At 59.0% G+C, this 23,477-nt stretch overlaps 1 protein-coding gene across 1 annotated transcript; it reads right to left on the reverse strand.

Moving 5' to 3' along the window:
* Positions 1-2,180: 2,180 nt before the first annotated feature.
* On the reverse strand, positions 2,181-23,409 carry TSC22D3 (TSC22 domain family member 3). The gene is made up of 3 exons (XM_013942233.2): positions 23,016-23,409; positions 4,166-4,217; positions 2,181-3,542 (listed from the first exon to the last, which is right to left on the reverse strand). The coding sequence occupies exons 1-3, from the start codon at positions 23,336-23,338 to the stop codon at positions 3,297-3,299; spliced, it is 621 nt and encodes a 206-aa protein (XP_013797687.1). The 5' UTR covers positions 23,339-23,409; the 3' UTR covers positions 2,181-3,296.
* Positions 23,410-23,477: the final 68 nt, after the last annotated feature.

Below are 23,477 nucleotides of genomic sequence, written 5' to 3' on the forward strand. Positions count from 1 at the left end.
GGACTTCATATTCCAAACAATGACATCATTGCATCCCTCAGATGCAGCCAGGGCACAGGGCAAAGCAAGGCCAGTCAGGGAACAGGGCTGGTCGCTACAGCCCAAACCTTCCCAGTCAGGGAGGTGCAGAAGGGCAGGTGGACAATTTCCCAGCAAGTGGGAGCCCCAAAATGCGGCGGGCTCCCCTAACACCCGGTGTAGTTAATTGGCCAACCAGTTCCCCTTGGGATACAGCCCTCCTGGAGATAGTCTTTCCAGCTGGGCCTGGCAGTGAGACTGGCAGCACTGGGAACCCTCTGCAAGCATGTGTGCCCCCAGCTTGCTGCAATGCATGTGTGCGTGTGTGTACGTGTGTGTGTGCAAGGGATGTGTATGTACATGGTGGGGGAGTGCTCGCAGGTGCATGCACCCAGCAGGGAGAGAAAACACACATGTGTGTGCTGCTCAGCACTTGCACTAGTGGGCTGTTTCTGCCCAGCTACAGTGCTGCTTACACAAGGCTGTGGTTGGGTCCCAACTCTGCAACAGCACGGCAAGAGGGTAGACATCCCAAAACAGTTTCGAGCTGTGTGGCCCCTGAAAGCCGCACGGGCCTGTGTTTTGCTGTTTACCCAGTGTTGCCAGGGAGCCAACCGTTCTCAGCACCCCGGCAGGAGGCTCCCCTATGACTCACCCCGGGCTGGGGCTGAGTCGCGCTCACTAAGGCAGAGACCTAAAGCAGTGGGAAAAGGCATTGCTGAACTTCAGGGTGCAGCCACCTACCAGCTGCCCTGGGACTGGCTGCGCAGGCTACAGCATCCATCCTAAACCTTTGTGGCCAGTGTCTCACTCACCTCCTGACTCTGCTGGTAGCCTTTAACCCTCACCCAGATGTCACAGCCACCTAGCTCCAGCATCCTTAGAGACAGCACCTTGTTGGCATCAGCATCCATAGAAGTGGAGGGAAGGTTGCTGTCTGCTCCATCTGCCCCTCGTGGTTTAATCCGGAGCTGGCTGCTCTTCAGGGCAGGGTTGGGACACCCTCACCCTACATCCAGCACTGTTGAGCCTGGCTGGCCCATGCACTGCCCATCATCCTGTGTTTCAAAAGGATAGAGCAAAACCAGAGTGAGAGCTGCAAAGAGACACAGAAAAACTAGCAGAGAAAGTGCCGAGCTGTGCAGGGAGATGAGCGTGGCTCAGCACAGCCTGGGCAGAGCATAGGGAGCAAGCCAGGCACAGACTGGAATGCACCCTGCTCAGGAACCACGCACCATCCCAATTCCCTCCAAGAGCAGGTAGAAGGAGGGAGCTGGGAGCTCTTCCCCAGCAGGCCAGCTGAGGTGGCACTGGTGGGAGCTGTACTACTGGGGGGGGAGGGGACACGGTGCCAGGAAGGCAAAGGCTTCAGCACAGCTGTGGGAAGAGGGTGATGAAAAGGGGTTGGTGGGTACTCTATCTGCTTGCCTGGCTCTTGAGCAGCTCTATACCCCAGAGCAAACCCAGCTCAGCCACTTCCAGCTGTCCCAATGCAACCCACTCCCTGGCACCCACCCTGCTCTCTGTCCCTGCTAGCTGGTGCCCTCATGCCACACTGCTCTTGGGCCTCCTCTCTGCTTGTCCAGCACCACCCAGCCCTCCCTGCAAGTGGCTCTGGCCACAGACATGATACAGGGGAAGAAAATCTGCCTGCACTGGCCTGGAACTGTGGGATCAATGCACCTTTTCCCACCACACACCCAGCATCCTGGGAAGGGAGTGGCTGCTCTTGCCTTAGAAATCCCTTCTGGGCCCAGCCAGAGCAGTCTAGAGGGGGAACTGGTGCGCCCCTGAAGGTGAAGAGCCACAGGATTTTCCCAACTGCCTGAATCCAAGGAGCTGGCAGAGAAGGCAGCACACAGCCACCCTTTCTCTCCCTGCAGAGCCAGCAGGGGACCCAGCAAGGCTGCTGGGGGAGGAACAGAGCCAGCCCTGCCCCCACGAGCTCTTTACATAACCCAGGCACCAGTTTGCATCATGCAGGGAATTCCTCCGCTGGCGCCATCCCATCCCTGCTGTCCCTGCGCATCTGCCCCCAAGACCAGGAGCGGGGCACAGGCTGCCAACACCTTCCGCAGGACCCACACTGCCTGCCTGGACCCTAACCACCCCCCCTTGCCAGCCCCTTCCCAGCCACGGACAAAGAGCTCCAGGAGCCTATATGTATAAAAAAGTAGAGTTTATTGCCATTTCTACCTAGATTTACACAACTGTGTCATTGCTCTGACAGTCTGACGTCAAAGCGGACGTCCCGTCAGTTCCCAGAGAGCTGGCTGGGGGAGGCACAGCGCCCGGAGTCACAGGCTTGCTCCCTCCGAGCCCCGTGGGCTGGAGCACGCCCCGCAGCCACCGTTGCCTCTGCCCAGTGCTCAGTCCAGACGCTTCCGCTGCTGCAGCTGCCCCGTGGCTCCCACCTCAGTCGGCACAGGAGAAGGAGCAAACCCTTCCCTCCCTCTGCCAGGGAGCAGTCTTGCAGCACTGTCCACCCAGTTACAGCCATGTGCCATTCCAGTCTTGACTTGAATCCCCCAGCTGTACAGAGATGGGCACATCGGCCCCAGGGGCAGGGCCACATGGCATCCCACGGCCTTGTGGGCGCTGCTCACCTGTATTCACGTGTGTTTATATATAGATATGTCTACAGAAGATACCTGAACTAATAAAACAAGCTTTTCCTTGTAATCCCCACACTGATGTGTGTACAGCCATGCACTATACCACAACTGCCAACACTGGTGCTGCTTAAAGTCAGGTTTTGGTTCCAGCATGCTCCTGGTTGGCTAGAGGGACAAATCTGTATCTCTCACTAAACAACTGTCTTCCTCCAAGACCAGTCTTTGCCAGAAAGAGACCCCCCCACTGCACAGTGCAGCAAAGGCACGGGACTTGGCGTGCGCTTTTTCCAACCTTGTATTCCCACGCATGTGCCAAAGGCGACCTGGCACTGCCGGTGTGTCACAGACTCCCAGGTTTCAGCAGAGCCCAGGAAAGGCAGGTCAGCCGGGCCACAGATTTACTCCCAGCACACAGGGGGAGGTCGGACGGGGGGGGGGTCAGCTGCTGGTGCAGCACCGCGTCTCCCTCGCAGAAGAGCATCTTCGTGCAGGAGACAGCAGCTGGCTCTACTGTCTGGACGGGGTTGCCTGGGGGGCACCTCTCAGCACTACTGCTAGTGCTAGGGTTTGGCAGTCCTCCGTGAGATGAAGGCGGAAACAACTTGGCGGGAGATTAAGTAGAAAGAGTTCTGTGGCTCTGCCCACCCCAAGGACAGAGCCACCTTATACCGCAGAGCCCCCGGCATCCTGAGCCGGGGCCGGCGCCCCTGGGCTCTGCTCCTCTGGGCACAGCACCTCTGTGGGGAGCCGGGACTGGAATTTCTCCAGCTGCTCGGGGCTGGCGAGTGTTTTCAGAAGGCTGTTTTCTCGCTCCAGCTGGGAGTTTTTCTCCAACAGTTCTTTGATCTGCTCTTTCAGGACCTCCACTTCCTCCCGCACTGCATACATCAGGTGATTTTTCACAAGATCCTGCAAGAGGCAAGCAAACAGACCAATCACTCAACGGTTATACCCTCAGGGCTGCTTCCACCCTACCCTGCAGGGCTCTGTCCCCCAGCCTCTTGCCAAGCAGGGTGAAGAGCCTTCTCAAAGGCTGGGTCTCTCCACCCCACCCTTTGCTCCTCAGCCAGGGCTCTGCACTCACCGGGCTTGACTCTGCCAGCCCAGGGCCAGAAGCAACCTTAGGCTTCCCCTGTCCCTTAGGTCTCGGTGCCTCCAGAGGCGTTCTCCCTCCCGTCCCCCACAACACCCCTCAGCAGGTCAGCAGGCTGTAATTCCCTACTGTTCTTGGGACCTGGCACTGCCTGCCCCCACATCCCACAGCACCAGAGGGTCCTTCCCAGGTATCCTATCCCCCCAACCACCTAGCCATCCCTCCCTCGGCGGGCTCCCTGCGCACTGCGGCGCTGCCGGAGCCAATGAGCTCTGCCAGCTGCAGGAGGCAGACAAAGGAGCCGCTCTGCCAGCAACAGGCTGGAGAGCAGGAACCCCCCCTCCACGCCACAGCACCGCCGGGGAGCGGCGATCCACAGCACAAGCACCCAGGGACGCGGAGCTAGGGCAGCAGGGTGGGAGGCAGCACTGCGGCTCACCATTGCCTGCTCGATCTTGTTATCGATGGCCACCACGCTGGCTCCGGAGGCGCTGGAAGAGAGCGGAGAGGCAGCGCGGTTAGCAGCGAGTCCCAGAGCCCGCCTCGCTTCCCAGGGCAGTTATGCACTGCCCCCCCCCCCTCGCCGAGATTAATGTACCGGGCTACCCCGGGGACCAATGCACCGATCTTCACCCTCCCTCGGGCCGCAATGCACCGGGGGCAGCAAGGAACCAAATCCCCCCCCTTCACCGAGGACAACGCGCTGGGTCCCCCCGACCGCGGGGGGGGGAGGCGGCAATGCCCACAGCCACCCCCGGGCCCCGACGGCGGCGGAGAGCGGCGGGGCGGCCGGCACCGGGGCTGCCCCTACCTGTTGTCGAGCTTCACGGAGACCACGTCCCCCCCGAGCAGGGAGGAGAAGAAAGAGATGGAGAAGTTGTGGAGCTGGTAGACAGCCACCTCCATGGGGGACTGGTACATGCCGGTGCTCATGGCTGCGGCGGCGGCGGGAGCGCGGAGGACGGGGCGCGGCGCACTGCGGCTCCCTGCCGCCGCCGCCCGCTATATGGCGGCCGCGCGTCACGCGGCGTCACCGGGGGCCGGGCCGAGCCGGCCCCGCCGCCACCGCCGCCGCCCTCCCCGCCGCGGCACCCCGAGGCGGCGTTGCACCCGGGCCGCCAGCGCCGCACCGCTGCCCCCGGAGCAGTACCGCAGAGCGGCACCCCGGCACCCCCGTCTGCAGCCCTGCTCTGCAGTGCAGCGACCCCAAACCCGGCACAGCATCCCAGTACGGCACCCCTGCACCCCAGTGCAGCACTTCTGCACCTCGGGGTTGCACCCCCATATAGCACCGCTGCACCCCAGCTCACCGCCCCTGCAGCCTGGCTCAGCACCCCTGTGCCTCTGCGCTCTGGCCCTGCAGCCCCGGGCCTCAGCACCCCAGTCCTGCACCCCTGCACCGCAACACCGCGCTCTTGTGACTCTGCACTCCCGAGCTGCACACCTCTGCACCCAGTCCTGCACCTCTGCTCTTCTGCACCCTGAGTCCTGGCACCCCATCCATTCCCAGCCCGCTGCCCCTACACTCCTCTGCACCCCATCTATTCCCCGCCCCCCCCATTCCTCTGCAGCCCACCTGGTCCCTGCACACCTCACATTCCTCAGCACCCCAGTTGCTGTGCAACCCCCACATATCCGAGCTTGCAAGGGGCAAGGTGTTTCGGCTGCGGCCACCCCACTACAGCCTTCAAGGCAACTCTTCTGGCTGCCATTTAGAGATGGAGAAAAGGAGGAAAACAGCCTTGTCGGGGTCTTGCATTCGGGGTGTCTGTGCGTGTGCCGCAGGGGACCCCGGGCAGCAGGACCTTGACGTGGTTGCAAAGATTCGTGCAAAAGAAAAAGGAAAAGCAATCGCTGTGCAAAACAAAAATCGGTGTGCAAAACGAAAGAAAGGCCCGCAATCAGCGTGCAAACAACTCCTGGGCCACGGCGGCGCCCGGGCCGCCCCCGGCGCTGCAAACCCCGCCCGCTCAAACCTTACATAACCCTCTACCAAAACATGTTTTGAGCCTCGCCTCCAGCAGCCTCGCAGCCGGAGGAGGCCGCCTCCCGGCGGTCAGAGGCGGTGCTGCATCAGGGGACCTCTTCCCCGCACCCACAGGGCAACTCTCAGGAACAAACAAGGCGAGCGCATCTCCTCCATCCCCTCAGTGGGACTCAGCCAAGCCCTCCAAAATGCCCCTGGTGACATGGTGGGGGCTGGATTTGGCATTGCCGACCACAGGCAACATTCTCCCAGCCCTCGGATGTCCTCCCCAGCCTGCCCCGCCAGCTCCGAGCCTTATCTCTGCCCTCTGGACCCCACAGGACTTTGCTCAGCACCCAGGCTGCATCCATGCTGGTGCCCCCTATCTCTGACTGGAGCCCTGCAGAGCCTGGTCTGTGTTAACAAGCCATGACAGGAGGTGATGCCAAATTCAGCCGTCTCCCAGCACTCAGACATCCTGGAGGAAAGCCCACGCCAGGGCACAGTCTCAGAGGAAGCAGAGCAGCCAGAGAGATTTCCCTTCCCTTGCTGGGATGCAGGAGCTGGTGCCTTCCTGGGAAGGAAGCTCACCAGCCGCCTGGCTGCATTACTGTGGCAGCCGGCCACCTCCCTGTGCCCGAGATGTCCTTTCCCACCACCCTGGGGCTGGCAGGCAGTCCTGAGCTGAGAGATGCAAGGGCATTTCAAGCAGAAGGGCTCAGACCCCAGCAGTGGGGCTTGCAGCCTGACATGCCCAGTGTCACAGTTATCCCCATGCACCTTGTGTTAGGGAAAAAGCTAACCCAGCAAAAGTGTTAGCTCTGGCAGAGGCAAGTGCCACCCCAGAGATGTTTATGGGCTGCCAAGGACCCTGAAACCCCAGAATCTGGGATTGTCCCCGATGCCAAAGGTGCCCAGCACCCGGTTGGTCTGTGCCAGCATGGAGAACCACCCGAGAAGGCGAGCCAGCGGCACTATCTCTGCCTTTCTTGGCACCGTCGCAGGCTGCAGGGCACAAAACAAGCATGGTGCCTCTTGCTCCCATGCCCCTTCCTCAGGAAAAGGGCTGAGAGTGGGAAGAGGGATATTTGCCCACTAGAAAGGGAAACAGAGGCACGGTGCAGCAAAATGACTTGCCGCAGAGCAAGCTGGCAGGGCATCTGCTCTATATGATGTCTTACACTGCCTCTGAGGGCAGGATGAGGATCCAGGTTTCCTGAGCAGTGAAGGACTCTTCGTGGGACATTGCCCTGCATGTGCACCTTGGCTGGGCAAGGAGTTCTGTGCAGCCAGGCACATTCAGGACCCCCCCAGAAACACAGGTTTGAGATGGCGATGGAAGCCTGTCCCGCTTTGCAGGGAAGCACCTTCCACCACCCAGGACCCTTTCCTCCCTCCGTCTGCATGGGGAATAACGCACCTTCCTCCTTGCCAGCGCAGGCCTTGTCTGTGCAAAACTGCCGGGCAGGGGGCTGAGCAAGGAGGCTGATGCCAAAGGGACCAGGCAGGAGCTTGTCCCTGCAGCTCTGCTGCTGCACTGAGGCCTGGCATGTGTCCCCCCTCCCTGTCCATGGGCCAGGCCCTACTCACCGGTCCCTCCTCTTGAAGAGGCTTGGGGAGTACGGCGGCTGGAAGGCCATGCTGGTGCCTGCGACCCCTCTTCGGTCCCTCTCCTCTCCCTGCTGCAGCCCAGTGCCCTGGTGAGCGATGCCAGCTCTGCCTGCAGCCACGGCCCCCCGGCCCAGCCAGGTGGCAGGGACAGCCTGGGTGCTGACCACATCCCCGGCAGCAGCGGCTGCAGGGCAGGGAGGGGACACGAGCATGGGGTAAACATGCCAGGCGGATGACCTCAGCCACACTGAATCAGTCCTTTCAGGGCCCGGCAGGACAGTGTGCCACCCCGAGCCGTGTGGGTGCCGAGCCGGGAACGGGTGGCTGGCCCCCCCCTCCACAGGCAGATGAAAGCCGCTCTGTGCACGCTTGTTCCCAGGGTGCCCGCTGGTGGGCAGGGTGACAGCCCCCAGACACCAGGCACAGCTGGACCCTCTCCCCCTTGGCTGTGGCATCCCAGGGCGCCCACGCCAAGGGCAGAAGCCAAGAGAGCCCCAACTGAGCTGCAAGAATAAGCCCTGCACTGGGATGTGCTCCTCCTAGCTCTATCCATGGCCCCAGGCTGGCCACATACCTACTCTGGGACTCGGTTTCCCATCACAGTTCAAAGAAGGATCCTATCTTGTTTTTGGGAGGTGAGAAAAGAAGGGGGGGGGCATTTCCCAGCCTGTACTAAGGCAGTCTCATTCTCACGTGTTCCAACTCTGTGGCTGCCTCACCCAAGTCCTGTCCTAGCCCTTGTCCCTTGAGCCCCATGCCTATGTCACCGGCGCTGCAGCAGGACGGGGTTTGTCAGGATGAGTTTGTGCCATTCTCATCACAAACAGGCACCTTGAAGGGCACCCCATGGGGCAGGATGTGGGATGCTGGGTCACCTTCACTACTCTGCAATACCAGTTGGGTTCCTCCTCCACTGTGTGCCAACCCAGTTCCCATTCCCATGAGTGTCTGGCTGCTTTGGGAGACCCCTTCTAAGTAAATTAGAAAAATCCTTGTTATAATGAGGACCTTGTCCACTGCTCCTTCCCAGCTCTACCATGAGAGTCAGCTGGCTGGGGTGTTATGGTCTGGCATGTCATCAGCTGTGCCACCTTCCATCTCCTGCAGAGAGGTAGGCAGGGGCAGTGCCCTGGGGAGAGACGGTGGGCAGACACCAGTCTGCCTCTAGCACTGACAACTGGGCCTCAGTTTCCCCACTTCTCTATTTCCATGCTGCAGACACATCCCCACTGCAGAGTACTCCAAGACCTGGTCCAGGCCCCTTCCCAAAAGAAAGCCCTAAACTATTACTAGTCTTGATGGGTGCTCACCAGCCCCGGCACTACTCAGGGAATCCCGAGCCCTTCCCAGTCCCTTCCTGACACTGCACCTGAACATCAAGCGCTGGGAAGAAGCCTGCTATTTCCAAGGCCACTGGAGTGAAAGAGGGAAACATGGCAGTGCAGCATTTTGAGAAGAAACTGGTTCAGCTCTGCCACCTCAAATATTTTTCCCTCGGGGCTGGGACCATTGCAAAAATAAACAGAGATAAGTAAATTACTTCTCTGCTGTCCCTCCTGGGCTCTGCCCAGCTCTAGGAGGGCAGTCAGCCCAGTCAGCAAGCATATCAATGCAGGGTGTTGGGATTGAAAGGAAGCCCTGCTGGGCCTTTGTCTGGCTCAGCCCTGTGGAGAGGCAGTAGGATTCGATCTGCACAGCCCTTGTCTCAGCAGAGACACTGGGATCAGGGCAAAGGCACTTGGCATGAACTTCCATGATCTGAAATCCCTCACTGGCAGTGGCATCTAGTGGAAAAAGCAAGTGGCCCGAGAGTGAGGGAGCTGGGGTGTTTCCCAGCTCTGTCATTGCCCCGTCAGCTGCCCATGGGCATGGCTGTCACTGCCCTGTGGCTTGGGTTTCCCAGCTGTAAGATTGGGGAGGATGCTGCTCTCCTCTATGAGACATCCAGGTGAGGGATGCTATTTTGGGATACAGTTGCACGATGCTCTTCTCTCCCCTACAACACACTTGAATGTGTGACACAGCAGGAACCAGGGGACTACTGCCCTGGCTATTTGGGGATGCAGCCAGCACACTCCATCCCCTTCTCCTGTCCCTCCTAGAAGAACACCTTTTGGAGGTATCCAAGGACCCATCTTATGAGTGAGACCTCCAAGGAGGCCAGGGGACATTCAGTGATTGCTTCCAGTGCCCCCTTCCTGACACTTCTGGTGGGCTCCACACAGCGCCACAGGAAACCCTGGTAGGAGCCCATGAGCCTGCATGCTCACACAGTTCTGCTTCTCCATGGGCCTCATTGACTCCCCAACCCATCCAGCCAGCTTTCCACCTGCTGTGAGGGTGATTCACTGCTCCTGGCTGGGGGCAAGTCCCTCCTGCATGCTAGGCCAGCGCAGGAACTGCCTCCTCTTGCTGGCACAGCCTCAACAGGGGCACCTGTAGCCTGCTGCCCCACAGCTCCACACATGCCCCTGACCTGCACATCCACCTGAGGGATGTCCCCTCTGCTGCAGGCACCCCATAGACATGTCGACAGATGCACACGAACATGGGAACACCTTGCAAGCCATACATACACATGCACACATACCTGTGTCTTGCATGCACATGCTTTCCAGCCCACATGGGCATGCATCCTGAACACTCATACGTATGCACTCTGCATCAACATGCATGCAGCTAGCATGTGTACACATGCACTCCCTGCATGCACACACACATGTACACATGCACCTTGCATGCACACATGTGCACTTTGAAGCCCACATGGGCATGCACCCTGCACACTCATACACATGCACTCTGCATGCATATGCATGTACCTGCATGCATACACATGCACACACCTCCTGCATGCACGCAGGTGCATCCTGCATATGCATTGCAAATGCTTCCTCCCTCCCACATACACACACATCGCCCTGACTCATGAATCACACAGACACACACACGTGCATGCACAGTGTCAGGATGCAGGGTGTGGGCAGCCCAGGCATCACTTCATGCAGGAGGAAGGGACCCCCCCCAATCCATGAGGCTTTACTGGTCCAGCCCAGCTGCCTCCGTGGCTCCACACCACAGTCCAGTGGCAAGAGCAGCAGCTCACAGCTCTCTGCCAGGCCCCCAGGCTGCATGGCTGGAATCTGTCTGAGCAGTTTACAGAGGAGGACACTGAAGCATAGGGTGGAAGATGAGGGAAGGCCACTTCTCCTGGGACCCAGAGTTAGCGTCAGAACTAGGACCAGACTCCAAGAGTCCTGGCCCCCAGCTCTCCTGCTTTCACCACTAGACTCCACTGCACATCCGGAATAGGACCAGCAACACCCCACTGATGAGCCGAAAAGGAATGGATCAGGGGCAGGAAAGGGGCCACCGGCAGCATGTGCAACAAGTCCTGCGCAGGACTCCAGCTGCGCCCCGAGCGGTGAGGGGCCCTTTCCCAGCCCCCTGTGGCCCCGGCAGACAGTCTTCCCAGTATGCTGGCCCCACTCCAGCAGGGCTGCTGGGATCAGCTTCCTCTCCCACCACCCCCCTTGTGCGCCTCCGGAGCCAGGCATCAGCAGAGCAGGGTGAGCAATGTCTCCCTTTCATTTCCTAAGGAGCAGGAGGCTGTGGACCTGGTGCTGCCCAACGACACCTGAGGCCATTGTGATGGGCACCTCACAGCAGGCTGGGTGAGGGAGTCCAGAGGTGTGAGCCACATCCCTGAGGCAGCAGCACGGCATCTTGCCTCATGTGTACAGCAAAGGGAGGTTTTTCAGACAAGGCCCCAGCTTGTGCCTGCGGTTATTTTGGGAACAATAACAGCACCTACTATGCAGTGCAATTGTGATACTCATTGTTGCACTCTCCGGGGGGAAAAAAGAAAGGGGGTTGTAATGGAGCAGCTATGAGAGGAGGTGGCACCAACTGCTTGCTCCTTCCCCAGCAGCCAGGCCTGCAGGAAACCCCAAAGCTACTAGCAACTCCTTAACAGGCACACGCACAGTGCTGTACCTCAGCCCCAAAGATGCCAGCCCCAATTGCTGGGGCAGTGATGTTTAGTGACAACTCCTTCCCCATTCCTAATAAGATGCAGAGGCATGAACACAGCTGGGTTGCAGCTGCTGAAGGGTTAAGCCTGCCTGTTAGGTAAGGATGCAGGCACACGCCGTGGACAGAGCAAGGGATAATACAGCCCCTGTTACACGCTCCTTCGAGGCTGGGACCAGCCCTCTCTCCTCTTGGAGCCCCACACCTACAGTGTGGGCTCAGCCCCAAAGGGTTGCAGGCTGGGACACGCGTCCCAGTGCCCATGGACTAGGCAGGTGAGGGGAGGCTGAGCCATCCACAGCCAAGGCTCAAGGGGGCAGAGACGAGATGTGCCGTCACACTAGGCTTCCCGCATTGAACCTGTGCTGGGTACTGCGGTGCCACATGCCAAAGGATGCCCATGTTCATTCGGCTCTGGGGTGGGCAGCTCTGGAAATAGAGCTGGAGGAATGGCACGTGATGCAAGCAGGAGTCACCTCTCCCCAGCCTGTGCTCTCCACGCCCCCCCCCCCCCCCCCCCCCCTCCAGCTCAAGGCCCTTTTAGCTGCTTCATGGCAGCATTTCTAGCTTGCTCTCTTCCAAGGACTCAGTTCAATGGGAGGAAGGCCCTTCAGAGGGTCCGAGGCGTGGGAAATGTTTATTGCCTGGCCTCCAAGACACTGGAGAGCAATACGGGAAAGGCACAGAGCCAAAGCTGCCCAGGCTGCTCAGCAAAGCAAGATCTCTGGCTTAAAGGGTCAGAGCAGGGGGGAAAGCAAAAGCCACAGCCTGCAAACAGGCAGCTAAGAAAACTCTGCCATTGATAGCCTGAAATTCTGCAGCCATGGCCTTGCTGGCCAAGGGGACTGAGGATGCCAGTGCTAGAACCAGCTGTACCATGGAGGAGCTGAGGGAGGGGTGGCTGGGGACACCGGTGACAGCTGGAGCTTGTGAGATCAGATGTGGGAAGGGCTGGGTGCAGGGCATGTCAGTGTGGAGCCCCATCCTGCCTGGTGATGGGGAGGAAGAGGTGATGACAGGGGCCAGCTCATAGGCAAGTGGGCAGCTGTGTCCCCAGGAGGGTGTCATCTGCTGTCCCACTTAGCAGTCCTGCTCCCAGGGGCCTGGAGCCTCCAGCATGCCCTCCTGCCTGCCCTGCAGCACTGGCATGGGGCTGCTGTGCTCGTAGCTGGCGCTGCAGGCCCAGAGCTGCTGGATGCTGGAGCACACCAAGCGCCAGCACAAAGCCAGTTGGCCAGCTCTTGTTTCCTTGTCCTGAGGACCGGTGTGTCCCAGCCAAGCTGTTTACTGCAGACTTGGCACTACCGATGGCTCCACTCTCTCTTTCCAGGAGCTGTGCATGACCAGTAACTGCCCCATGCAGCCAGGAGTCCCATGACATGGGGACCTGGTTTGTGCCCACCATAGCATTGGAGGGCTCATAAACCCCTCAACCCAGGGCATCTGCGCTCTAGAGCAGAAGGCAGTCTCTGCTGGGTACACCTCCTGTAAGTGTTCAGGCAGGTATCCGAGCCCCTGGTGCTGCTGGCATTGCCAGACCTAGCCGAGGCCCACTGGCTGGCAAGGGTCAGGAGACCCAGAGCAATGGGGAGAGCGGCACAGTGCAGTCATGGCCTTTGCAACACCCTGGAAGCCTGGGGAGGGTTTGCAATGGGGGAAGGCAGATGCAGAACCTGTCATCTCCCCACTCCCTTTGCCACCGCCACACAGCGACTGAGCCAGTAAGAGCTCCTGCGGGCCACGGTGACACAGGGAGTGCTGGCAGCTGTGGGCAGGGGACTTGCCACCTCCTAACCACCGCCACCCATACAGGGTTGTGAGACACTGGCACAGATTGCGGCACAGGGACTCCTCCAACCTGTTGAGCTGGAGAAGCTGTGGGGCGGGAGGAGGGAGGCAGCTGGCAGGCTCCCATGTCCAGCTGTTGGGCGGCCTGCTTCCTCTGATAAAGGTACTTGGCAGTACTCCCAGTTCTGTGTTTTCTGGCATGTGAGTGCACACCCCAGCGCTGGCCTGCTGAGAGCTGCAATTTTCCTTTCTCTCTCTAACATTGTCACTGGCCCCCTTCTTTCTCCCATGCCCCTGTCCCCCAAAGCACCCCAGGAGCAGCTGCCCAAACTCCAGCCCTGGGCAGTGTGGGGAGGGGTGATCAGAATTGGTGCGGCCCTGACAGAGGCCTTCCTGTGGCACTACCCCACCAGCTTAACTGTCATGCATGCTGTAAATAGGAAGTCCTCGAAGCCATGGCTTCCCCAGTACACTGCACGCTGGGGTGAGAAGGGAAGAGAAAAAAAGACTGATCTGCTTATTGCTGGCACTGAACTGTGCAACCTAGTCTCATGCCTTGCCTGTTTTTGGGCAACAACAGCACCACACAGATGCCTGCCACAGCTTGGGCAGAAATGGCGCAGCCAGTGCTGTGTCAGTGTGCTGGGACAGTATGCATCATGCCAAGGGGATATGCAACAAACCTTGCCACCCCAAAGCTCTTCTGCCTATGCACCATGCTCATGCCAGGGTCTTACAACCACAGCCACCTAGAGGGACACATGCCAGTAAGGCAGAGCCCAGCCATCAACCCAGAGGGGTTCCCACAAGAATTGTGCCCAGCAGTGGGGGGAGAGCACAGTCACCCCCAGGACATGCTCCCAGCCTCCAGCAGGTCAGGGATGCCCAGCCCCAAGGAAGATGGGTTGATTAAACAGCCCTTAGTTGAGTTTTCATGCACAAATCTGTCCAGGCAGTAAGCATTTCAAAGAGTATCAAGGAGTCCCATAGCTTGACCACGTGTTATCACCTTCTTTGGTTACCCCTGCCCTGCAGATCTTGTTACAGGTGAGACAGTGAACTTCAGGCCAGCCTTTATTTTATAGCCCTCTTCTGGTCTGATTTTGATCCCGCTCTAGAGAGTGGGCACCATCCCGACTAGCTGGGAGCACTATTTGACTGAACAGCTATGGAACCAGGGAAAGAGCAGACACAGCTGTGACGCCAAAGCAACCATCCACAGTGCCAGAGCTATGCAATGCCCCTGAGCCCCAGAGAGCACTGTGGGCAGGGGAGATGCCAGCCCTGGCACTGCCCTCCCAGAGCCTCCTTGCTGGCACAGAGCCAACTCTTCCCGAGATCACCAACCTGCAAGGCAGAGCACGCACCTCTGCTTGGGATGACTCTGCAACAAGGATGGGTATGTGTCCCGCAGGACAGGCACCTCTTTGCAAGGCAGGAGCCCCCAGGACCCCACACAGCAGCCCAAGACTCCGTCTCTCCTCTGGCTTGTGCCATTCCCCAAGTTGCTGGGGTCTGTTCACAGCCAGGCCAGCCAAGCTCTGAGCCTGCCTGGGAACACGGGGCAGGATGGGAAAGGCAGGCAGAGCAGTCTTCCAGCTCTCAAGGGACAGAGGGACACTTCTCAGACCATGTGTTTCCTATGGCGGATGCTCACGGAGAGAGGAATTCCAAGGCAGGGCCTCTGGCATCCGTGGAAGGAAACCTCTGGGCCATCTCACAGGAGGCAGTGGACCGTGCAGACACGCTTGGTGCTGGCAGCTGCTGCCCTGCGGTGTGCGGGGAGTGTCCAGCCCTCTAATTGGAGAGCAGTTTGTTATGTAATGAGAGAACAGAGGCTGGGAAACTGGGAGATAGCAGCACATCGACATCCTGTGCCCATACACCAAAAGCTAGCCATGCTAGCTGGCATTCCAGCAAGCCCCTGAATACTTCCCCTTCCTCTCTCAAAGGCACTTGGGCTTTGCCCTCTCCTGCCTGGGCAGATGGGGATGCTCAGTGCTGGAGGGAGCTTCATCAGCCCCTGAAAGCCCCTTCCCCAGAGCTCTGCCAGATGGCCAGGCCCTGTGGCACGTCAGAGTGTGTGAAGCTCAGACAGGCACAACCTTGTTGGGGCTCAGGAATGGGAGAGGAGCCGAGAGGCCGCTGCTCCGCCGACGCACAAACAAGCTGCTCTGGAGAAGGTCAGGCAAGGACGTGCGCTGGAGCTGCAAAGTTTCAGCTGAGCCTGTTATTAATACCCCGCTTGGCCTTTGCAAAGAATCCCGGGCATTTTGAACCGAGGACACTTCGTTAAAATCATTGCCTCGCTGACATTTCAGAACAATAACAACATGAAAGACAATAAGCTGTCGGCAGGACGTGTACCTGCAGCTCTGCTGTGGCCCTCCATGTGTCCAGTCTGGGCCACCAGCTGTGACCTGGCACATGCCAGTGCTTGGGGAATGGCCTGAGCCTATCCCCAGCCTTCGAACAGCCCAAAGCAGTTCTGCTCAGGGCTGCAGGGTTATCACTAGAATGGTTTCACATGAGGCCGTGGGAATGGCTGAGCCATGGAAAAAAATTGCTTTGTCCTCCCAGTGTTGCACTGGCCACACCACTGTAGCCCAGGCAGGACTGCCTTCCCCAGAGGAGCTGCAGAAAGGGGTCTGCGAGGACTGGATCACATCCCAAACATGGGGCTGAGAGGTCAGCAGGACACAGACTAGAGCGGGGCCCCAGGTCTTCAGATCTGCCACCAGAGTCATTCTGCAGCAAAATCCCCTCCAATAAATATATGTATATATATAGATAGATAGATACACAGACAGAGTATGACAAACTCCTATCCGAAAGCCAGCAATGTGCAGCGCCTGGATAAATATAACTTGGCGCTCATCCACAAACCCTGGATCTGGGACAGATTGCAGCCTTTAATACCTCTCTGGCCTTCACCCACACACACCCAGCCACACATCACCCCACCACAAACACCGGGGTATTCTCTGTGCTCCACAAATGGGGGTTTCACTCATTTCCCAAGTGCTGGATCCCCCAGAACCTCTCTCCCCTTGGCAGCCCCACAGGGTGAGCCAAATCATGGCATGGGCACCATGCATATACACATGCCATGGTCATATTCCCTGTGCTCACAAGCTGCTGCCAGGTCCTGCCAATATGCGGCTGTATGGTGTGTGCCTTGAACCCCTCTGGCTCCGCAAAAGGCCCTGCAAGGGGTCCGGTTTGGAAACTACCAGCCTGCAATGTGGCTGGGTGAAATCAGGCCCCTCCAAGCAGTCTGGCAGGCCATAGGGACCCTGCAGGCACTTGGCGGGCAGCTGCACCTTAGTCTCACTGCCATGGGAATGCCCTACCACCAGCTTGGGGGGACTCAAGGGCATGGTGTGCCAGAGAAGGCATTGCCCATTGCACCCACATTTGTGCCATGTGCCTGGCAGGAGCTGAGATGCTGGATAAGCTGTAAAAGCCTCCACCACCAGGTCAGCCCCAGCCCCAGTTCACAACCCAGCTCCACAGTACTGGACAGCCTTGGGATGCTCCAGGATTGGGACACACTGTCCCCTGAGGCATGGCACAGATTTGCCCACAGGGTGTCTCTCACAGTGCCACAGAATGCTGAGATCTGCCTGTAGTGGCACCATGGAGGGCTGCCAGACTGCCACACTCGCTGCCTGCGCTAGAGGCTATTCTCAGCTGGTGACAGAGCAGCTCCGGTCTCCCCAGGCACCAGAGCGCCAAGAGCAGTGGAGGTGCCAGGCTGCTCTTTGCAAGCTGTTTGGACTGTTCAGTAGGGGGACAGGATGTTCTGCCCATCACAATAAAAGCCTTTCAAGCCCTTTATGCCCAGTGAACTGGAGTTAAAGCTTGGAGCTGTGAATCCGGGTCACTGTCACAATCTGGACTCTGGGTGAATCTTTCCCTGCTCACTGCTGGAGGCCGCACACTCACTGGAGGGCTTCCCTTTGGTGCCCCCCGGGCTGGTGCTTGGCATGCATCTACCCAGCACGATGGCTCTGTGACCATTGGCCCAACTGTGTTAGCTCCAGGCAGGGATAGTCAAGGGCTGCAGGGCAGGACTGAGGGGCCCAGCCAAGCAGGAGGAGGCTAGGCTGCCATGATGCTGAGATGTGCTGCCATTGCGAGCGTTGGTGTACCCTGCCCTGTGAGACCTGGCACACTGGGCTCTGGGCTACACCCCATCTGACCGCACCCCAGATGTAATATCCTCTCCCCAAACCTGCCAGGATGTCATTAGCCAGGGGAAGCACCAAGTGCCTGCGAAATGTTCAAGGGCTAGGATACCCCCTTTCCTCTGGGGTCTGATCACAGGTGCTCCAGGCCTCTGGCTTTCCGGCTGCTGGCTGTGGAACAGCTCTCTGGAGTGCACAGCACCATACGTCCTTCTGCCTTCCCCAGGAGCAACTCAGCAAATGACACCCTCTGAGCCCCTCGATGCTATCAGCCCTGCAGAGACCCTGGGGGGGACAGAAGCCAACCCTTGCCAGCATCAGCACCAGGATGGTCCCACCTTGTGGGACCCCTGTGGCTTGTTCTGGCTCCAGCCCCTCCAGTTTCTTCCAAACCTAAAGTTCAAAGGCTCACACTTCCTGTTGAAATAAACCCTGGTGATTATTTCCCGCATGAGACTGTGTTGCCAATACCTGCCTGGCCTTTTAGTCCTGGGGCACCTACCCCCTGCCTACTTGGAGTTGTCCAGGTGTCCTGATGGACATGCAGTGTCTGAGCATTAGCAGAAGGCCAAGATGACAGGTTTCTGTGCAGCTGGAATTAGTATCATTGGATTTTAGCTTGGCTGTGCCAGCTCTGCTTGGCCAAAAGGCAAAGCCTTGCAGTCAGAGGCACCTGGCTTCACCCTGATGGGCTAGAGGTGCTGAGCAGGGCTCTCCGAAACTCCAAGGCAGGTTAAGGAAACTCCTTTCTGGAGGGAGCTGGGTCTCGGGGTACCAGCCAGTGTCAGGCATACAGTGGCCTTGGGGAGATGTGCACAGTGTGGCATGTGTGCCATGGCCAGGCAGCAGCCTTGCAGAGCCATCCCGAGCATAGTGAGCAGCACAGCCGAGCTGTGCAGCTGCCAGTAGACCCGCCTCTTCCTCTGCATGCTCCGCTCCAGCCTCTGTGGTGCTGCACATGTTGCCCATGTGCTGGTCCTTGCCTCCCTCCCCCTTGGCTCCCCCGGGGCCTTCTCCACCAATCTGCGCTCAGCCCAGCCCTGCGCAGGCAACACTGTGTTGAGTAACAAGCAGGGAGCTCCTGCTCTGACTGCCTGAGCTCACTGCTGCCGGGCTTCCCCTGCCCTGACCAAGGCTCCCTGCAAGCCTGGCCTGTGTGAACACTGCTCTGTGCCCTGGTGCTGCCAGGTCTCACTGGGGTGAGTTCCAGGGCAGCAGGATGCCTGCAGTCGAAACCAAGGTGGGCACAGGAGACAGGTCTGCACCTGGCTGCCCATCATCTTTCAGGCAACAGGAGGATTTGGGCACATTGATGTCAGCTATTCCCTGTGTCAAGGCTAAGTGAAAAGTCTCCAGTGTCCCCAGAATCTCAATAGTCTGTAGGGCTCAGCAAGCCATGTTACAAGACACAGGCCAGGCAGGGCCCACATGCAGCTCTATTCCATGAGAGCAAAGCAAACAAATACCCTCCGTGCACTGGTCCAGGGAGGGAAGGGTCATTTTCACAGCCACCTCCCAGGCCAGATCTGCCCTGCGGGGACTGCGAGAGCACACCAACCAGAGGGAACTGTGTCCCAGCAGAACAATCTCACACCCACACCTCTCTCACGCTCACACGTGCTCCTGCGCACAGCCCCTCTCCCAGTCAAAGCCTCCTTGTTGCTGGACAGCCCACTCTCCATGCTGGAATGTGCTCCCCAGCCCCGCTGCTCAGTGCTGCCCTTTAAATGCTGGCTCCATCTCCTTCTCCTGAATCATTGCGGCAAAATGACACAAGATGGATGGGAACAAGTGGTGCCGCACCATGCTCCAAATGCCACCCTGGCACTGCTGCCCAGACAGCTCTTGTTCGGTGACCTGACCCTACCCCGAGAGCACTAGTACTGCTTGACTTCTCTTGCACTGTTTAATCCCGTTTGCATGGCCCAACCTCTCTCTCAGCCTTTCTGCACCCGTGCTGCGTTCCCTTGCCTCCTTGCAATTTCCTTTGCTTGCCCAGGGCCCAGAAGAAGGTGGCCCCCAGCCCTGTTCATATCTCAGACCAAAGTGTCACTGCCTATCCTATTAGGTGGAGTGGCTGATCTCACAGCACTGGGAGAGGGTCAGGCTAGGCAGATATCTCAGCTTACTGCCTGTAGCAGGATGGGGCACAGGCTGGCCAGGCTGCCAGATCTTATCCTGACACCCTGGGAGAGGCTGGGCAGCAGACCTGGCACAGGCTGGTTGATGTGGGTGAGTGGCTGGCACATATCTCCTCTCCCCAACCCTGGAGCCAGGTGGAGCGCAGCTTGAATCATGCATCAGAGCACACCCTGGAAGGACCAGCACCAGGGAGGCAAGGGTGCAGTTCTCCCTCTGCAGCGCTAGCCCCCTCCAACACTGCCAGCTATCCTCACCACCTTCCAGCCTTGGGAAAGGTGCCACGTGGTCACGCGCACCTTACAGGGCTGTGGTGCCATTCTCCCCATCCCACACTTGTTCAGACTTGCATGTAGTTCTTATATGAGCGATCTTGGGATAACGCTGGCACTGTGGAGTTAAGAGATGGCTGAGATCTGTGGCCTGTGTGCCCACAGCTCCAACTCCTTTGGGGAGCAGATGTGTGTCTGGCCCACCAAGTACAGCAGTAGGAAGCCTCCCTATATTTGGTGTTTCCGTGCTATCCTGGCTCCTTTGTGCTGCCCAGGCCTCTCCTGTCAGCAGTTCACAAGGCTGCATGTAGGGCATGGAGGGGAGATGCCCTTTTCAAGCAGGACCTTATACACTCTCCTAGCAAGAGGATTTCCTGCAGGAGTGCCAGCCATGGGTGCAAGTGGTCTGGATCATCTCTACCTTGTGCATCCCTCACAGCATCCCTACAGAAAGCAAAGAGAGAGGAGAGCCAAGTAGGGACCACCCAGCTAGGGAAATGCACAGAGACAGGTCAGAAATGCAGCATGCACGTTCTCCTGAGACCCACAGCACTGATCTAACCCCATCGCAGAGCTCAGGGCTTGATCCATCATGGGCTGAACTATCTCCAGTGCCCCTGGAGCTAGATCCTGGTTCCAGATCTGCTTGGTCTCCCATGTTATACTAGACTTTGGCCATGTATGAGTGAGTGTATCCTCAAGACCTCCTCCCGTGCCAGTGTAAGAGCACATCAACAACAGCAAGGGACACAAACCCTCCTGGGTTCCCCAGTGCCAGCAGCAATGGTGCCCTTATCAGACCTGTTATCGAGGTGTTCCTCTGGCACCCACAATCCCCTGCTTTGTATGCTATCACCTCTTGGGTATCTTGGCTCATTCCCCAGGAGGCGAAAGTTCAGGCTGGAGCAAAACAGGTACACACAGGTGTGGGCACACCTGCCTTCAGTGCCTGAGGCAGTGCCCCCCAGCCTCCACACACTATGCCACCCAAGGGAAAAGTGCGATTATTCAAGGGGTCTCCAGACCAGGTTAGCAGTGAGCCGTCTAGAAGCATGGCATGATGGAGGGATGCAACACCTTTTTACCACAGTTTAGGCACAGCCTTTCGCAAACAAGAGTGACCAGAGTCTCTCAGGACACAATACTCACTAGGGCACAGACTTGGAAGCTGCTGTGCAGAGCACTGAGGGGCACAGATGGGGAGAGACTCTGGTCCCCTGGCACCTGCAGATAGCAGCAGAGCTGCTCTGTCACAGCAGGGGAGTTCTATGCTCACCAGGAGCAGCGTGTGTCCTGTCCCAGCAGGGACTAGTTCAAAAGCAGGCAAGTCTTGCCCCTACTGCCTGCCTCTCACCCATGGGCCCTGTCACTGCCTTCCCCAGGCAAGCAACCTGGATGCTTGGCTCCAACATTAAAGCCTGGCAGCCTGCGCTGGGGATGGTGTCTCGCTTCCCTCCCACGCCCACGATGCCAACTGGCTGCAGTCTCCCGGAGCAAGGGGAAATCTCTGCCTCGCTCATTCCCATTTTTGTCTTGGCTGGGTGGGTTGCAGCTGAGAGCTGGCTTTGCCTCTCACTGTGCAGCCGGGAGCCCGGGCTTGATGCCGTTTGCCTTGGCGGGCGGCCTGGCCCCTCCTTTCCCACCTGAGAGGCAGCTATGAGTTATGTAAGTGCAGGAAGAGCGTCTCCATCGAGAATGGCTCGGAACGAGCAGCCTGCTCAGCATGAGATGCTGGCTTCAGAGAGGAGGCGTGTGCATGCATCCTGGTTTGCTTGCACACATGGGGCAGCCACATGTGTGCCCACCTGCCTTCCTGCACTGTGCAAGGGGAGTATATGTTGGCATGAGGGGTGGTTTGCATGCATGTGCACAGCCCAGGAGGGTGAGCAAGTGAGTACGCCTACAGGTGCATGTGCGTGCAAGAAGGGGAGGAGACGGTGAGGTGCTGGGCGCTTTGTCTACAGATGCGTAGGTGCTGCCATGCACCCTGCCTGCAAGCTGCCCCACCCGCAGTGGAGGAATGAGTCCTAGAGTCAGCGTGTACCCTGCCAGTCTCACAGACACCTGCCACATGCACACCCATGGGCCCGCATACCCTTTCAGTTCGCAGCCCTGGGAGAGGGCATGTGTCCCACACAGGCAGCTCCGGGAGCTGCTACCTGTTACCTACTACAGCACACTCCTGCTGGGGGTCCTCGCTACCATTAGCCAAGCCCAGCTTTCCTAGTGTCAAGCCTGATAGCCCTGGGCCCACTGGCCTCCAGCACAGTGTGTCTGCTGCATGTCTCTTGAGCCCTCCAGGGTGGCCACTAGCTGGTCAGTCCCTTCCCAGAGCTGGAGCCGGGAGTGCAGGACCAGAGACAGCTCTGTCTCCCTCCCCAGGCCTGGGGTCCCCCATCTCCAGTGCCTGAAAGCCCTGCAGGGTCACAGCCTTGTCTGCATTGTCTGCAATGCCAGGCCAGGGGAGCAGGGAGGGATCCCAGACTCCTGCCTTCCCCCTGCCTTGACATCGGCAGGGTAAAGCCCAGCCCTCACACAAGTGGATGATACAAGCCCAGAGCATGTCCTGCTGCTCAGGGGCATGCAGCCCCATGCCAGAGGAGCCTTTTCTGAGCTGAGTCGAAGCAGCTGGAGCAGGGTCAGAGTCACTTTCCAGAGCTGGGAAATACCACCGTGGCCAAATCTGTCACTAGTCAATGCACTCCAGGGAGAGGCAGGGAAGCTGCTGAAAGAGCAGGACCTGGCAGCAGGACTCTTGGGTTCCCTCCCCAGCTTCCCACTAACTCTAAAGGGTGGCATCACGACTGTTTCCTGAGCAACAGACTGCCCATCTCCTTGCAAGACCACCATGCGGGCAGTGCCTGTGTGGACAAGATGAAGCCAGGAAGTCCATAAAGTCCAGGTGCCAAGACACATGGCTGGAGGCTGCTGTCGCTCCCCAGACACATGGGGCACCAATGAACAGAGGAGCACCACCGATCCTCATGTGAGCAGTCACCCAGACCTGCACCCAGGATGCCACCTGGCACCACCCACGGCCAGTGGACTGGGCTCCCTGCCACACATGGCTGCTCATGCTTCTCCCCACCTAGTACCCCTCCACACTGTCACTCCTACCTTGCCCCAGAGCCCCACAGCTCCTCCTGCCCCTGCTGGCTCAGGGTACTGCAGGCCCCAAATCTTGCCCCCGCACTGCCAGCCACCAGCTCCTGAGCATACAGCCACCCCAGGCCTGGCTCCAGGGATGTCCAGCACATTGGCAGTCCCTCGGGATCTGCCAGTGGCACCCACCTGTGGAAGAGTAGGAGGATGGAGAGCAGGGTCTGGTCGATGTTCCTGTTGCAGATGCCCTGGTTGAAGAGGTAGCAGGGGTCCCGCACGACGGGCTCCAGCGAGTCCTGGCGCATGATGGAGCTCAGCTTGTCCGTGTTGAGGTTCTTGCGAACCAGCTGCTCCTGCAGCTGCCGGAAGCTGCTCACGGTGGGGCTGCCCAGGTTGTTGTTCTCGCCCCCGGCCCCCTCCTCCAGCCCGCTCCGGTTGGCCAAGTCCAGGCAGCAGCTGCAGCAGTCCAGCCCCACGGGCGACCGGCACTCCTCCGCGGGCGACGAGGACATCCCGGGCCCCTGCGCGCTGCCACGGCCCGCCGGGGCCGCCTCGCACACGGCCGCTGCCGGGGCTGCGAAGGGCGAGCGGCGGCAGGACGCACCCGGCTGCCGAGCGCCGCGCACAGCTCCGCTCGCCCGCCCGCCCCGC

The sequence above is a fragment of the Apteryx mantelli genome, chromosome 13 (assembly GCF_036417845.1).
Source record: "Apteryx mantelli isolate bAptMan1 chromosome 13, bAptMan1.hap1, whole genome shotgun sequence".
NCBI lineage: Eukaryota > Metazoa > Chordata > Aves > Apterygiformes > Apterygidae > Apteryx > Apteryx mantelli.